This window comes from Pipistrellus hanaki, assembly GCF_964339955.1.
Source record: "Pipistrellus hanaki genome assembly, chromosome: 2".
NCBI lineage: Eukaryota > Metazoa > Chordata > Mammalia > Chiroptera > Vespertilionidae > Pipistrellus > Pipistrellus hanaki.
In genome coordinates, this window is record NC_140504.1 from 196,381,218 (window position 1) to 196,399,001 (window position 17,784).

The 17,784-nt window shown below is 59.2% G+C and overlaps 1 protein-coding gene across 2 annotated transcripts in view; it reads left to right on the plus strand.

Moving 5' to 3' along the window:
• The first annotated feature begins 2,739 nt into the window (after positions 1-2,739).
• LOC311618333 (G-protein coupled receptor 157-like) overlaps positions 2,740-17,784 on the plus strand; it is a 37,143-nt gene continuing 22,098 nt past the window's right edge. The window contains exons 1-3 of one of the 2 annotated variants that reach the window (XM_084875812.1): positions 2,740-3,222; positions 15,135-15,348; positions 17,239-17,433. In XM_084875812.1, coding sequence (XP_084731938.1) covers positions 2,840-3,222; positions 15,135-15,348; positions 17,239-17,433 — 792 coding nt within the window. In that variant the 5' untranslated portion in view covers positions 2,740-2,839. The remainder of the gene's footprint in view (positions 3,223-15,134; positions 15,349-17,238; positions 17,434-17,784) is intronic. The other variant, XM_084875813.1, reaches the window with a different exon arrangement.

Sequence of the window (17,784 nt, forward strand, 5' to 3'; positions counted from 1 at the left end):
CCTCTGCTGTCCTGTCTGCCCCCCGTACCCTAAGGACCAAATGACCATGAGCCGGGGAGAAAGTCCACTGCACGCTCCCGCCCAGCCGTGTCCCGGAGCCCAGGGCTCCTTGCACAATCCACGCTGGAGCCTGTTCACCCCGGGAAAGCTGGGCGGCCTCACCGACGGCCGGGCCTGCGTGTGGCCGGGGTCCTCCCGGAGGAGGCCAGCAGCTTCCGGAGTGGCTGGAAGGAACGCAGCTGCTCCTCAGCCCTCCGCGGGCCGGCCCCGGGTCCTTGCCCAGACCGCTGGGAACTGTCGTTAGTAACTACTTTCCGATTCAGAAAGAATGTGCTCTTTCAGCCCGGCTTGTAATAGCCCAAACCCGGAAACAACCCAAATGTCCAAAAACAGTACAATGGATAAATATATCACTTATTTCGTGGAAAACGACACAATGGTTACAGCAAGGAAAACGGGAGAACCGCAGCTTCATGCAAGAACGTGGATGAATCTCACAATAATAACATGGAGCCAAAATCAGAATATTCAAAAGGTGACAGAGAGTGTGATTCCCCTGGTGTGAAGTTCAGTGACAGGCAAACTACTGTTTTGTTTAGGGATGCATCCATGAATGGTTAAAGAGAAAGCAGGAGAATGACAGAGGAAGAAGAAAGAGGTTTGGGGAAAGGCTTCTGGTAATATTAATATTTCTTGCGCTGGATGGGTATTCACTTTATAAATACCCATTAAGTCATATGGTTGTATGGTAGGCACTTTGCAGTATGCATATTTCATAATCAACAATTTTAAAAGTTAGATACAAAAGGATAACCTATGCCCATGATAATCTGCCTTTTCTGACTCAAATGCAAAATCAAATCTAGTGTTTATGGAAAACTAGCAAGCATCATTGAAAGAAATTAAAGGTGACCTCATTGAATGGGAAGACATCCCATGTACATGGATAAGGTGTAACTCCATTAAGACAGCATTATCCCCCCAATTTATCTGCAGATGCAACTCAGCCCCTGTCAGAATCCCGGCAGGCTCTATTCGCGGAAATGGTGAAATGCTGATCCTGAAATTGATACGGAATTGCCGGGGACTCCAAACAGCTAAAACAATACTGAGAAAGAAAAGCAACATTGGTTCCTGATTTCAAAACGTACTCCAGTGCGATAGGAACCCAAACCATGCGGTGCTGGCAAGAAAGGAAACTTGGCTGTACATCTTCACGAGTTTGGATGAGGCAATGGTTTCTTAGAAGTAACACCAACAGCCCAGCAAACAAAGAAAAGAAGCAGGTCATGTGGACATGGACGAAATAAAAACTCTGTACTTCACAGTGCACTACCAAGAAAGTGATAAGGTGACCCACAGAATGGGAGAAATGAGGCTTCCAATGTCTTCACACTCTCCTAACACTTGACCATCTGCTTTTTTGACATTCAATTCAAATTTGACATTGTTGCTATAGTAATATAAATGGTGCAGCCACACAAAGTTCAACATTGAGTAGCCATAGGACCCAGCAATTTCACTCCATGAGAACTGAAAATGTATGTCTACACAAAAACTTATTCATAAATGTTCATAGCAGCCTTATTTATAACAGCTAAAAAGTGTCCAAATGTCCACCAGCTAATGAATGGGAAAACAAAGGTGGTCTATCCACACGAGGGAATATTGTCTGGCCATAGAAAGGAATAAAGCACTGAGACGTGCTACAACATGGATGAGCCTTGAAAACATGCTGTGTGGAAGAGGCCCGTGACGGAAGTCTGATTCCATCTGTGAGCTGTCCGGAACAGGCGGATCTGTAGACACGGAAGGTAGATTGCCAAGCGCTGGGAGGGAGAAGGGGAGAGAGATGGGCAGTGACCACTAATGGGGCTTCTTCTTAGGGTGATGACCATGTTGTGGACTGCGACAACGATGATGGTCACACCAACCTGTGAACACATGAAAAGCTACTGAATTGTACACTGAAAAGTGCCCGTTTTATGGTAAGGTATATCTCAATTAAAAATATGAAATTATTTTAAAAAATAAATTGGAATGGCTTCTTTGTTTTAAAAATTACACTTATACGACTCATTTTTTTTTTTTTTTAAGATAGTGTGCTCCTTGTAAGAAAAATGGTCACACCCCCTCCCGGGAGGAGTAGCCACCACACCCTGTGGACACTCTGTACCCTGCTTAGGGGAGGAGGATCCCAAGTGTATTTTTGTTACCAGTGGAAGGAATGCCTCCATCCCCCGCCCAACACACACACACACACACACACACACACACACACACACTCACACACACACACACACTCACACACGCGCGCGTACACACACGCATGCTGGCTGGAAGGATGGGAGGTAATATTAGCCCTAAAAATGCAAGTCCTTGGCTCCCAGGACAGGCGTCCCAGCCATCTGGTGAGGCAGGGGCAGCCTCTCAGGAGGGCGGGGCTCCAGGTCCGGAAGCCCGACCACCCACCGGACTTGGGCGCAGCAGGGAGGGGCGGGGTGTGAAATTGTTCGAGGGGCACGTGGGCGGGGCTGGCACTCGGGGGCGGGGCTAAGGGGTGGGCGTGGGCGTGATTGGCAATCGGGGCGGAGCTAGGGCGGGGCGTGGGCGTGGCCAGGCGCCGCGGGCAGGGCGTGGGGCGGTTTGTGAACGGCGCGGGGGCGCGGCTTGAGGGCGGGGGCGGGACCAGAGGCGGAGCCAGCAGCCGGGGCGGGGCGCGGGGCCGGGACCGGAGCCGCTGGCGGGTCGGTGCACAGTCGGCGGCGGCGGTGGCCGCACTGGCGGCGCAGCCTCTGTGCTCGTGGCGCCCTCGCCCTCGGCCCCCTCCCGCCCGGCCATGCCGCCGCCCGCGCCGCCCACCGTGCTGGTGCCGTCGGAGCGCGCCGTGGTGCTGCTGTCGTGCGTGCTGTCCGCGCTGGGCTCGGGGCTGCTGGTGGCTACGCACGCCCTGTGGCCGGACCTGCGCAGCCGGGCGCGGCGCCTGCTGCTCTTCCTGTCGCTGGCCGACCTGCTGTCCGCCGCCTCCTACTTCTACGGGGTGCTGCGGGACTTCCCGGGGCCCTCGTGGGACTGCGTGCTGCAGGGCGCGCTCTCCACCTTCGCCAACACCAGCTCCTTCTTCTGGACCGTGGCCATCGCGCTCTACCTGTACCTCAGCATCGTCCGCACCCCGCGCGCGCCCCGCACCGGCCGCCTGCTCCTGGCCTTCCACGTCGTCAGGTGGGTGGCCGCCCCGGGCCCGCGCCCTTCGGGGCCCTGGTCTGGGTCAGATCCCAGGGGGTGCCTGTGCGTGCGCTCCTCCCCGGGGCAGCCTGCGGCTGGCGGGACGGTCAGGCTGTCTGAGAGGGGCACCTGTGTGAGCACCCACTTTCTGCCTCCCTCCATCAGGGGGGCCCCTGGGCTCAGCCCCGGAGGGAGGAGGGCCAGCGCTGGCCCCCAGCGATCGCCCTGGGAACTGAGCGGCACCTGGAGAGCCGAGGCCACGCTGGGTCCCTGGCTCCCGCTTCCCTGCGTTCTGACCCCTGTGCTGCCCGCGGGGGAAGCCCTGGACCCCAGGTTGGGCGATGGGCTAGGGGGCTGCCCGGGTGGCAGGGCCTGCCAGCTCCCTCCCCACCCCTGCGGCCTCTCTGCACCCTGCCCCACGGGAGCCGTGCGTTCGGCAGCTCCGGGGCTGCGGGTCCCGCCAGCCCCTGCCCAGCGCGGTGCCTCCGCTGTGCCGTTTACAAAAGACTCCTGTCTTTCCTCTCCGCTCATCGCCGGGCCTCGGCCCCTGTCTGTTGCTATCTCTGTCCCGGACGGGCTTGACTGGCTGAGTTGAGCAACACTGAGGTTGAGGTTGAGGTCAGGGGCAGCGGCTGGCCTGGAGGAGGGCCACAGGCCGCCAGCGGATCTGAGACCGGGGAGGAGAGCCTCGCCCTGCCCTGCCCTGGCGTGGAGGCGGCTCTTCACGGACCCGCCGCCTGAGGGAGAGTCCCTGCTCCCGCTCCCTCCCTCCCGGTGTCGCTCCCGGACTCAGACTCCGGGGCCGTCCCGCCCCGAAGGGAGACAGGACTCTCCCAGGCACTTCCTCTCCTCCCTCCGCAGATAAGAGCCCCAACGACCGCCTAATTATAGGCCCTAATTATAGGCCCGCTCTGCGAAACGCTTGGGTGCTTTCCAGCGCCCAGGACAGTCAGCACTTCAGCAGAGACACCTGGGTCACGGCAGTGAGGTCACAAGACTGCAAGAGTCACTTGACCTCCTCTCAGAGCTGCTGGCGGGAGGCCAGCTGGTGCCCGGGAACAAATGTCCCAGGCTCAGCTGCTCCGGCCCAGCTGCAGCCGGCCGTTCAGAGGGCGCCGCTGCTCAGGGGCCGCAGACAGGGGTCTGTCTTCCCGCCCCGGCAGCACCCCGCCGGCCTCCGTGTCCATTCACAGACCGAGCCCTGGCCGGCTGGGTGGGTGAGGGCAGTGCATGCGCCAGGGTTCACGTGGACTTGAGAAGGCACCCGAGGCTTTCTGGGCAAGAGTCTCTTCTCTCTCCGCACTCTTTTAAAAATACCGAACCATGTATAGGTTCCTTAGGAAAGCTGTCTTTTCTATAGGAACTGCTGCACCCGGCTTATCTGTATCACCACACACACACACACACACACACACACACACTGAGAGGCCAAATGTTATGATCTCTGAGCACATACTCATCTGGCCACTCAGTGTGTATCATCACATATAATAAAAGGCTAATATGCAATGATAGATCCTCCCTTCCTCCAGTTGATGGACAGACGTAAACCCCACCTGCAGCCAGACATTCCTGAGCACTGAACCACCCATCAGCACCTGCCAAATACCCTAAGCCCCCGATTCCTAAGGAGTTTGACCAGCAGGCAGGCCTGCCAACTGCCATGTCTCCTCCTCCTGGCCAGTCTGGCCGGACCCCACCCACGCACGAATTCATGCTCCAGACCTCTAATACATACACACACACACACACACACACACACACACACTGAGTGGCCAGATTATTATGCATTCAGAGATCATAATAATCTGGCCACTTGGGGTGTGTGTCTGTGTGTGTGTGTATATATATATATTTAAATATATGTGTGTGTGTGTAAACATATATATTTAAAGATAAGCTGGGTGCATGCAGTAGTTCCTACAGAAAAGACAGCTTTCCTAAGGAGCCCGAGTCGGGAGTTCTTCTGTCCGCTTCAGGGGGTTCCCGTGATGCTTGGGAAAGCTTCCTGAGGAGGTCGGTGTGTCCCCTTCCGCCATGAAGAGGTGACCCTGTTCCTCCAGTTTGTTGAACGGGATCCACCTGCTTCTTAGAAGAAAAAGGAGCGGAAATAGCTGTGTCCACGCTGGAAAGGACTCAGCATTTCCCCCCGGAGGCGGAGGCGGGAGCAGGGTTACTGGACGGAGAGAAGCGGTCAGACCCGTCTAACAGGTTCATCTGTGGACAGAGATCCTCCGGACTGGAGGCTAACACCTGACTGGGCCCTGAGCATCCGTGGATTGTTGCTTAAGTGCCTGCTGGTGTGAGAAATGCCATCTTCAGACACTGGCTAGACCTGTGGTCGGCAAACCGCAGCTCGCGAGCCACATGAGGCTCTTTGGCCCCTAGAGTGTGGCTCTTCCACAAAATACCACGTGCAGCAGTGCGATTGAAATTTCTTTGCCCATGCACAGAAGTCGGTTTTTGGCCTGGGCAAATCTATTTTGAAGAAGTGGTTCTAACGCAGGGCCACACTCAAGGGGCCAAAGAGCCGCATGTGGCTCGTGAGCCGCAGTTTGCCAACCACTGGGCTATACTGTCACCACTTGTTACTATTTCAGATAACAGTCCATCCAACTCAAATCTCTGGTCTTGAAAACTAAAATATGACAGCACCCAAGGTTGTTAACTATATTCCGTAAAAGAGTTTTTATGAATTGATTATTTTTAAACTGACAGATATCCTGGTAAGTGGACAAAAGCCACATTCAGACAAACTGTAAAGGTTGGTAAATAGATGGGGAAAATTTAGCCCCATTAGTTAGTGCTCAAAGCAATGCGAGTTTTAACATTTGAGGTATCATTTTTCTCACTGAATTAAGAAAAATGTACCGAAGCAGAATAGGGACGTATTAAATGCCTTTGGAGCCGGTATTTCCCCGCATTGTTCTTGGCGATGTAATTCGGAGTGATCTTGTGGAAAGCACTGGGCTCACACCCCTTGATCCGGTAATCCTGTTTATGGAGACCTAGTCCGAGGAGACAATCCCACACGCACGCAAAGCTGTGTGTGCAGAGGAGCTTGTGAGACGGTTCAAAAGCCACCTCAGTGTCCACCAGAGAGGGCACAGTGTGTTTCAGACAGCCCGCGGGCATTGTAGCCATTACCGGCTGTGAATTCTGTACACCTTTTTTTTTTTTTTTTTTAGTGGTTTGATAGTGCTAGTCGGTTTGGCTCAGTGGATAGAGCATCAGCCTGTGGACTGAAGGGTCCCAGGTTCGATTCTGGTCAAGGGCACATGCCTACGGCGCAGGTTCGATCGCCAAGGTCAGTCCTGTTACAGTTCCATCTTGTCTCTTGGCCTTGACACTGATTTTTTAGTTTGAGGTATAATTTGACAGTGAGATATTTTTAACTTTCCAGATTTCCCCCGTTATGAACATTGTAGCGTGTCACCTTTGTCCTCTCCAGTTATTTCTTCTATTTTTTTCTCTTTTCTGGAAACATTTAAGAGTAAGTCGCAGCCCTGATGCCCCTGAGTGTGTGTTTCTGGAAGACAAGGACAGTCTCCAAGGACCACATAGAGCCCGGCTGCTGTGGCTCAGTGGTATGAGCCAGGAGGTCAGGGTTCGATTCCTGGTCAGGGCACATGCCTGGGTTGTGGGCTTGATCCCCAGTGTGGGACGTGCAGGAGGCAGCCCATCAAGGAGTCTCTCTCATCATTGATGTTTCTATCTCTCTCCTTCCTCCATAAAAGTATACATTTAAAAAATATATATTTTATTGATTTTTCACAGAGAGGAAGGGAGAGGGAGAGAGAGTTAGAAATATCGATGAGAGAGAAACATTGATCAGCTGCCTCCTGCACACCCCCCACTAGGGATGTGCCCGCAACCAAGGTACATGCTCTTGAACTGGAATTGAACCTGGGACCCTTCAGTCGCAGGCTGACGCTCTATCCACTGAGCCTACTTGTTAGGGCCATATGTATTTATTTTTTTAAAGGACCACATAGGCCTCCAGGGGCAGGGGGGTAGCCAGCGGCGTGCTGCAGGGCTGTGGACCTCACTGAGGCTCCAGTCCTGTCACACTGTCCGCGGCAGCAGAGCGAGTGTGGCCTGTGTGCGGACTCCCTCAGCCTCAGTCGCGACAGTTCCCCCGTCTCTCGGGGTCCCCGCGCTGGCTCTGGAGGGGCGCCCTCTCCTGTGGCAGCGCCTCTGCCCGGCGCCCGGCCATCCGGCCGCACCGCTGGCAGGAGCCTCGCAGGAGCGTCCTCTCTGCCTCCCCCGCGGCTGGGGCTGTGCCTCCCGCCTCGCTCCTGTGATCGCTTGGCCCAGGCGTTACCAGCCCGGCCTCCGCTGCATTACCGTGTTCCGCTTTGTCAGGAAGAGGTGCTGTGGAGGGAGCGTCTGCTGCTCTCAGACTCCCGCGCACAGTCCCGGGCAGCGCACTTGCTGGCCGTCGGGGGAGCGGGGGGGGGGAGATTCAGGTCCGGGGAAGCCCGTAGTCAGTCCTCTCGGCTCTGTTGCGGAGCCTGGTACCGACGCCCTGCATCACACGTTCATGCGCATGTGCATCTGTGGCCACCGGCTGCAGTCCTCACCTGAGGAAATGCTGGGCCCTGGCCAGTGTGGCTCAGCGGATAGAGCATCAGCCTGCAGACTGAAGGGTCCTGGGTTCGATTCCGGTCCAGGGCACATGCCCGGGTTGCGGGCTTGGTCCCAAGTAGGGGGCATGCAGCCAAGCCATGATTCTCTCTCATCGTGGATATTTCTATCTCTCCCTCTCCCTCACTCTCTGAAATCAATAAAATATATTTACAGAAAGAAAGTGCTAGAAGCTCAGGCCGCAGCTGCTGGGTGTGGGGTCAGTTCCCTTCCCCTAAGATCAGCCCCGTTGGCCTGGCCCATCCCGTGACCCCAGGAGGTGACCTCCTTTCTAAAGCAGCCCCCCCCTCGCCCCCCCACCAGCGGGCTGCTCCCGAGGGACGTGGGGATGGGTCCTGCTGGGTCAGGGAGCCGGCCCCCACCTGCAGGCCCTGGGCCACCCCTGTGCCAGGCCTCAGCCCGCCGTCCTGTGAGCCTGAGGGAAGGGCGGGCGGGCGCCTCCTCTCGCCATGGCAGGGGTACAGGGTGCTGGCCAGGCTGCCGCCTTGGGCGCTCCTAGGATTTCTCCTGGCTCCGCTGAGGCGGGCGTGGGTGCGGGCATGACCCCTGGCAGGGACAGGCCGCCTGTGCCCCGGCCCACGGCCGCACCCTCTGGAGTGTGCTTGGCCGTCCTGGAGGAAGGAGGAGTCTGGGGAGGAGGAGCCCCAAGTTCACCATCAACACTCCTCCTGGGGCGGGAAGTGCTGATCCGAGAAAAGGGGAAACGGGACCCTGAAGGGGAAGGTCCTCTGAGCGCTAACTGGAAGCCGGCTGCGGGGGGGCCGGCGAGGGGGCCAGGCAGGCGGCCTGTGAATGGGGGTGCTCCTGGCGCGGACCTGGCTTTTCTGTTGCCCCCAGACGGTTTCGGGGGTCTCTGCTGTGGCAGGTAGTTTGCACTGCGCGACCGTGTCCTCCCCAGGCTGATGGCAGAGGCGCCAACCTCCCCCCTCCCCTCCCCCGGTAAGGACAGACTGCCCATCCTGACCCCCCGCAGGACAGGCCGGGTGCCCGCCAGAGCCAGGCTGCAGGTGGTGCCGGGCGGGGGTACCACTTCCTTTGGGCGCCCCTCCCCCTTCTTCGGCCAGAGCCGCAGTGACCGCCTGGTGGCCTGGCCGTGGCTGACCCCTGACCCCTGACCCTCTCCCACATCCCACCCCTCCCTCCACACTAACAATTGGTGCCCATTGTTCCCCAAAGAGACCTGAGGCCCGTGAGCCCTCTCCGCAGGCCTCCCACTGCAGCTGCCTTCCCCCTGGGCCCCTTGTCCGCTCCCGGAGCTTCTAAATCAGCACATTGTGGCCTCACGGTTTCGCTCTCAAAGGCTTTTTGAGTGATGCTAACATTCAAGGCTCCCACAGCGCAGCCGAGGCCGGGAGGGGCGAGGCCCCTTTGTTTCCCTCGGCCTCCGCCCGCCCGCAGGGCCTGTAGGAGGGTGAGCAGCCGTGGGGCCAGCTATGGAGTGACCCTGAGCCCGTGCAGGCTGGCCCTGCGCCCCTGCAGGCCGGCCCTGCGCCCCTGCAGGCCGACCCTGCGCCCCTGCAGGCCGGCCCTGCGCCCCTGCAGGCCGGCCCTGCGCCCCTGCAGGCCGGCCCTGAGCCCCTGCAGGCCGGCCCTGAGCCCCTGCAGGCCGGCCCTGAGCCCCTGCAGGCCGGCCCTGAGCCCCTGCAGGCCGGCCCTGAGCCCCTGCAGGCCGGCCCTGCGCCCCTGCAGGCCGGCCCTGAGCCCCTGCAGGCCGGCCCTGAGCCCCTGCAGGCCGGCCCTGAGCCCCTGCAGGCCGGCCCTGAGCCCCTGCAGGCCGACCCTGTGCCCCTGCAGGCTGGCCCTGAGCCCCTGCAGGCTGACCCGCGGAGCAGGGGCGGGGTCTCCCTTGCCTGCGAGGGGAAGTGGAAGTGGCGCTCTGTCCCCCAGGTGTCCCCGCCCTGGCTGTGTGGCGGAGGTTGGGAAGGTCCCTCCGGGGCAGAGCCGGGAACTCAGAGGAAGCCCAGAGCACCCGCCGGCCTGGGCCCGGCGCCTGGAGGCCGGCTGACAAATGCCAGGGCCTGGGGACCAAATGCCAGGCACCGGGCCGGCTGAGCCCCTCCTGCTCGTCTCGTTCCCCTTCCCCGGAGACCCGACAACAAAAAGGCCGCCAGTTCCGAGAGAGCGAAGCTCCTCACCACCACCACCACCCCCCCCCCCCCACACACACACAGATCTGAGTGCCTTCGGCCAGTTTACCACCATCCCCACCCCCACCCCAGCTCTGGCAGTCAGGGTGTGGGGGGGGGAGGGAGGGTATTTCCCACCCATCCCTTCCCCTCTGGAGGTGGGAGGTGGGGTCCCCAGGCTGTGACTCCGCCCAGAGCCTGTCTCAGGACACCTCGGTGTTAGTGTCCTGGGTCTTACCTAACCCAGGGTCCCAGCATCTTAAACAACAGTGGCCCTCAGTCCTGGCGGCTGGACGTGAGAGGGGTGCAGTGGGTTTGCCTGAGGCCTCTGCCCTCGCCTCGCTGCATCGCTGTCCCTCTGCCCGCCTGGGTCCTCTGTCTCCTCGGAAGGACACCGGTCAGCTGGGCTTAGGGTCCCGCCTCCCTCACCTCTTTAAAGACCTCTCCAACCACAGCCACCTCCCAGGGGCCTGGCGCTTAGCTCCTCAACACAGGAGAACCAGGTGCCACAGCTCAGCCCAACAGCCTCCGGCGGGGCAGGGGTGGGGGGCTGCTGGACCTCAGTGGTGAGGCAAACACAGTGAGAGCGGGGACCCAGGCACCTCTGCGGGGGTAGGAGGACTGGGGCGGGGGAGGCCTCGGGGCCCCTCCACGTGGGGATTCTGCTCAGGGTGTTCTTCAGGCTCCTTCCGTCCAGGGGCCCGGCCTGCTCCCCCTCGGCCTGAGTCCTGGGCGTGGAGAGAAGGGGCCTCATCAGCCACCGGCATTAGCCACGTCCCCGCCCCCAGCGCCTTCCCCTGCATCCCCTGCACGTGGCCTGTGGCCTCTGAGCCTTCTCCTCCCAGGCCCAGCTCTGCTGCCAGCTTCACACTCTCAGGGTCAAATGTGGGTCGCAGCCCTAACAGGTTTGGCTCAGTGGATAGAGCGTCAACCTGTGGACTGAAAGGTCCCAGGTTCGATTCCAGTCAAGGGCATGTACCTTGGTTGCAGGCACATCCCCAGTTTTGGGGTAGGGGTGGGGTGCAGGAGGCTGCTGATCGATGTTTCTTGCTCATCGATGTTTCTACCCCTCTTCGTAAAAAATAATATATGTTATTGATTTTTTACAGAGAGGAAGAGAGAGGGATAGAGAGCCAGAAACATCGATGAGAGAGAATTATCGATCAGCTGCCTCTTGCACACCCCCTATTGAGGCTGTGCCCACAACCAAGGTACATGCCCTTGACCGGAATCGAACCCAAGACCCTTCAGTCCGCAGGCTGATGCTCTATCCACTGAGCCAAACCGGTTTTGGCCATATATATATTTTTAAATGTGGGTCGCAGGTGTCTTGAGGAGGCAGGACCTTTTGCTGGCCATTCTGAACCCCCCCCCCACCCCCCACCCCCAGGCCTCTGAGCATCAGGGCAGCCTCCTGCCACGTGTTTCTAGGTCAAAACCAACGCAAGGCCCTGGCACTCTCCGGTGCTGGTCTGACGCGATGCCCCCGTGCTCTGGCGTGTTGTCTGGGGGGTGACTGCCTTTTGTGGAGGAATAAAGACCCGGTAGGTGGCAGTGTCAGAAATCACAAGTGCACGTCGCGGGAAAGCAGGAACGTGTCACACAGGCCTGTGGAGTGCCTTCCAGCTCACGTGGCCTCTCCAGCCCCCTGTCCCTGCTTCTCCGTCCACATGCGTGTCCTGCAGCCAGCTGCTGGACCCAGGGGTCACATCGGAGGGCATTTTGTGAGCTGTTACGTCCCGCCGTTATTAAACATTAGATCATACCAACCTAAAAGGAAGTGATTATACAAAATTAAAATAACTCAATGTTGATTCCGTCCTGATTATTTCACTGCATTTCACGCTGGCCTGTGCACTTGAGGTTGTTGGCGTGGTTGTGTCTGTGCAGCGGAAATCCCAGCTGATGGCTCGCTGGCTTGAACGTGGCCGCTGGTGGGGATAGTTGCACCTTGGGAATTGGCAGACAGTGCAGGTCAGGGCTTGGCGTATGGTTTTGGTGGTTGTGCGGGGCAGCGGTCAGCAGACCTGTCCTGTGAAGGACCAGGGAGTAAGTCCTTGCAGCTTCACGGGCCATGTGATCTCAGTTGCAGCGGCTCAGCAATGCTGCTGCTGCGGATAATAGGCAAACACATGAGCGTGGCTGTGTTACAATAAAACTTTATATAAAAAAACAAACAAAAAAACAGACCTTGGGCCGGATTTGGTCTGAGGGCCCCAGTTTGCTGGACCCCTGATCTGGACTTAAGAAAGTGGTGGAGAATCCATTAATCAGTAAAGATTAAGCTTCAAATTGTTCCTTGTCTCTGAACTTAAGCAGAGATGGCAGCCACGGGGGGCGGAGAGGGGGGGCAGGCAGGAAGCCGGGTGTTTCGAGGAGAGAGGATGAGCAGTGTCGCCACCAGGAGGAAAAGAAGAAATACTCCTTCAGTTCTGGAAGGTTGTTATCTGTTCCCACCGAGAAGGCCAGTCCGTTCTGGCCATTCCCTGTGGCCTCCTGCTTCCACTCCCCTCTCCCTGTTACCGGCCCCACACCCAGAGCCACTGTCTGTGCTGACTGCAGCCATGCAGCGCGTGGCTGCGGATACTGCGTGGCTGCGGATACCAGTGTTACAATAAAGCTTTATTGTAGCACAGCCACGCTCCTGTGTTTGCCTGTAACCCACAGCGCTGGATAGGAGCACTCTGAGAGTCCGCTGGCCGTGCATGGAATTCACCACGAGAAGTCTTGTGTGTTGTTTCTTCTAAGTTGTGCTTCACACGTTTTATACCAGCTCACTTTACTATGACTCTGTATGTGCCCGTGCACACACATGCACACATGCACGCAAACGCGCTTTCCTGGAGAGCCTGCCGCTGGGACCGGGGGAGCCTGCGCTGTCGGTGCTCAGCAGCCAGTCCCTCCGCCCCCATCCCCACGCCCCTGGTCTCCCTCTTCCTACCACCTGCCCCTTCAGTACCTCCCCCAACAGCCTCTGCCCCCTCGGGAGCTGCCATCTGCTTAGTTCCAACCGCCCCTGGTCGGTCAGCCCTGCCTCACCCTTTCAAAGCCGTCCCTCTGCCTCTGGTCTCCTCGCCGGCAGCTCCCAGCGCACACTCGGCTCCGCACACCCAGTAACCACAGGAAATGCACCCTTTGGAGCTCCAGCAGCACACCTACAGCCTCAGGCTGTGGCCTGTCACCCCGCGCTCCCCCCGTAAGGGCCCCCAGGACCCGGACAAGGGGAAGGACCCCCACGCTGCCTATAGGGGAGCACCTCGGCCTGTCCCTCCCTCCTCGGCGCCTCCTGCCAGCCGGACTGGGGATCCTCCACCCCAGCCCAGCCTCCTTCCTGGTGACTGTCCACACACACACACACACACACACACACACACCACACACACACACACACACACACCACACACACACACCACACACACACACCACACACACACACACACCACACACACCACACACACACACACACCACACACCATACACACCCACACACACACACTCACACACACACACACATCCCACACACACACACCACACACACACACACCACACACACACACACATCCCATACACCGTACACACCCACACACACACACACTCACACACCACACACACACACACACAAACACACACCACACACCACATACACACACCACACACACACACACACCACACACACACACACACACACACACCACACACACACACACCACACACACACATTCCCCCCACACACACCACACACACTCACACCACACACACCATACACACCCACACACACACACTCACACACTCACACACACACACACACACACCCCACACACACACCACACACACACACACACACACACACACACACACACACACACTCACACATACACGGTGCTTTTCCCTTCCCAGAATTCCTTGGGGGAGCCCTGTAACCCATCACGTGATGAGGAACCACACACAGAACTGCAGGATTGTGGTTTTAGCAGCTTTAAAAGCCTTTTACTTCCTTTTCAATAATGTGCCTGCCGTGAACATTGAAGCAGTGGCTCGAAGTTCGTTCATTCATTCATTCATTCATTCAGCAGGCCCTTCTTTTGCCCCATCCAGTGACAGAATAGTGAACCAACACAGCCCTCGCCCTCACGGGCTCTTAGCAGTGACATGTCCTAAAACCTCAGGGTGGCATGAGTTTTTAAAAGGTAATTCTTAAAGCCCTAGCTTGGTTCAGTGGATAGAGCGTTGGCCTGCGGACTGAAAGGTCCTGGGTTCGATTCCGGTCAAGGACTTGTGTACCTTGATTTCAGGCACATCCCCAGTAGGGGGTGTGCAGGAGGCAGTTGATTGATGTTTCTCTCTCTCCCTCTTCCTTCTCTGTAAAAAAATCAATAAAATATATATATATATTTTAAAAGATAATATATTGGGGAAGAGGGGACAAAAGTAGGCTTACAGCTGTGAGTATGCATAACAGTTTATTGCTGTATTATTTATTAATCATTGCATTATTTTCTGTAATAACTGTAAGCCTACTTTTGCCCCACCCTGTATATTAACTTCCCAGAAAAATAACTGGGTAGAGTAAGCATTTAAAATGGACAAACTCCTTGATACTTCGTCATACCCTTTAACGGTTCTGTGCCTTTGTGACTGCCAGGAGGTCACGCTCCCTCCTGCCTCCCCGCTTGGGGGCGTGGACACGGGGCCCTGGCCTGCGGACTGCTGGGAAGGGCTCAGGCTCGGGGTCACCCCTGCCATTGCCATGGGGATACGAATTCAGCTCCAGAAAAGTGAGCCTGGCGCTGCTCCGGCTCCTCAGAGGCCCCTTTAACCCTCACTAGGCGCTCCCCTCCCCACAGAGCCCCCAGGACCTGGGGGATATGTACCCCCCAAAGCCCAGATCCCCTTCCACATCCTCCCTGCCCGGGCAGCCCCAAGCCATCAGAGTGTGCACCCAGACCGGCTGGCCAGGCCGGCTGGTAGGCGGTGGGGTGGGCCGAGCGGGCTGGACGGGGCTTTGAGGCCTCTCGCCCCTCTTTTCCCCGGGGACACTCGGGAGCGGGATTGTCCTTGTCTGAGAGCGTCCAGTCACCCCCCGCCGGCTGTCCGGGCGCCGGGCTGATGCTGTGCCCTCTGCTGCTTACCCCTCAGCTGGGGGGTCCCCCTGGCCATCACCGCGGCCGCCGTCGCCATGAAGAAGATCGGCTACGACGCCTCGGACGTGTCCGTGGGCTGGTGCTGGATCGACCTGGAGGCGGAGGACCGTGTCCTGTGGATGCTGCTGACCGGGAAGCTGTGGGAGCTGCTGGCCTACGTCATGTTGCCCGTGCTCTACCTCCTCATCCGGAAGCACATCAACAGGGCGGTAGGTGCCCGCGCCCGCCCCCGCGGCCCCGGCCCACTGTGCCCACTGCGGGCTCGCCCTGAGCTCGGGCTTTGGGCTCGGCCACCGTAGGGGACAGACCAGTATTGGAGAGCCCTAGCCGGTTTGGCTCAGTGGATAGAGCACTGGCTCCTGGACTGAAGGGTCCCGGGTTCAATTCCAGTCCCGGGCACTGACCTGGTTGCCGGTTCCCCGGCCCTGGGCGGGGTGCGTGCAGGAGGCAAGCAATCGATGTGTCTCTCACATCGGTATTTCTCTCTGCCCCTCACTCTCCCTTCCACTCTCTCTAAAAATCAGTGGGAAAATATTCTCGGGTGAGGATGAACAACAGGAGTAGTGATGGAGAGCTTGGGAGGCGTCATGGCCTGTCTGGTTTGCTGACCACACGGTCCTGTCAGGAGCGGGTCCAGGGACTCCTGCTTTGTGGGTGAGGAAAGGGGGGCTGACAGAGGTGAAGGGCTCCCCAAACCCTCTCAGCTCCCAAGGAGAGAGCACCAGCCTGGGTGCCGGGCCACAGCCCTCTACTGCCCCCTCCTGGGCAGCCCTGGGGTGGCTCAGCGGTGAGAGGACTTGAGGTGAGAGTGAGGGGTGTCCCAGTAAGTGAACTGGGAGGGAGGCCACGGGCCTCACCCTACTGAACCGGTCACTCAGCTCCTTACCCTTGGGGATTTGGGTTACATCGCAGCTGGTCCGCTTTGCAGGCACGCAGGCGGCCATACACCCACACGCTGGGCCAGCCGGCCAGACGTCTCCTGACCCCAGGGCTGGCCGCAGATTCCGGGAAAGAATGGTCTTCCTGTGACGGGCTGGCCGAGCTGCTCCCTGGGCTCAGCTGCTGGTTCTGAGTGTGAGGATGGGCTTCCTCCCGGCCCGGGCAGACTGCCGCCAGGAAGGGCCTCGGTGACTCGCCGCCGATCGGCTCGGCCATGTGCTCAGAGCACGCTCAGTGAGCATCTACTTGCCAAACCGCTGTGTGCGGTGGGGACCCAGCGGGATCCTGTCCGAGGGAGAGGCAGGAGTGTGAGTCGTTATGATAAAGATGCTCATTGTGATAACAGATGCTCATTGCGATAACAGATGCTCGGTGACCAGAGGCCAGAGCAGGAAGGCAGGTGCCCGTGACCCCGATGTGGCCTCCCTCCCGGCTCCCGCTGCAGGGTCTGGGTGCTCAGACGGGACGCGCAGCCAGGGGCCTCCCTGCCGCTCAGGGCAGACTGCTGCCCCGCAGCCATTTCTGGGGGTGTGGGCGCTCCCGGCAGCTGTGTGACACCTGATCCTCACCCCGGATTCCCACCCGCACGGACACTCCTGGTTCTCATTTTACTCTGACCTGGCCGGATGCTCGTCCCTCCTGTGCCCCTCTGGCTCAGCTGGAGAGATACCCGCAGGGTTACCCACTGGCCCGAAGCCCCCTTTGTGTTCTTGCCTGGGCCAGGGGGTGCCCGCCCACCTCCTCCTGTTCCCCCTGCCCTCGGGGGGCTCCGGGCTCCGGGATGAAGACTCCCAGAGTTCCACCGGCTCTGCCCAGGGCGCCCCTCGGAGCTGGCCTTCTGCGTCTCTCCTCCTCCCTGCCCCTCCTGTAACGGCAGGAAGTCTGAGACCATTGGGCCGGTCCCCAAGTGTGAGACATCCACGTGGAGATGTGGCACAGGCCGGGGATCGAGGAGAACGGAGTTCGGGGAGAATCTGGGCTTGGGAGGGGAGCCGGGACTCCTGCAGGGGGGAGCTATGCTGGGAGCCTGGGCTGCAGCGTGCAGGGGGAGGCGCTCCACGCCCCACTGCTCCCCCTCCTGCGAGTCAGGCCTGGGAGGACGGCACCCGGGCAGCTGCGGGCGCCCCGTCCGCTCACGGCGCTCTGGCTGTCCCTCACAGCACCAGGCGCTGTCCGAGTACCGGCCCATCCTGTCCGAGGCACACCGGCTCCAGCACCACAGCTCCATGGCGGACAAGAAGCTGGTGCTCATCCCGCTCATCTTCATCTGCCTCCGCGTCTGGAGCACCGTGCGCTTCGCGCTGACCCTGTGTGGCTCCCCGGCCGTGCGGGCCCCGGTGCTGGTCGTTCTGCATGTAGGTAGCTCTGCCCGCCCCCTCACTCCCCGCACCCCTCCAACCCCCCCCCGCCCCCCCGCTGCTGCTCCCAGCGGCGGTGTCAGATCCCTCCCCCGCAGGGTGGGCACGTCCCAGTGCATCAGCCAACGCAGGGCTTCCTGCCGGCCGAGGCGGAGAGCCTGGGGGAGAGAAGGTGGAAGGTCAGCGGGCTCTAGGCAGCCCCCGCGTGTGCATCCGGGTGCTGCCCAGCGGCCTCGGAGGAGCCCAAGAGAGGGGTGCTCCTGGGTCCTTCCCAGCTGGGACACCTGGAGACGGGGCTGGGCCGGGTCTGCAGGCTCAAACCCGCCACCGGCCCACATGCAGGGTCAT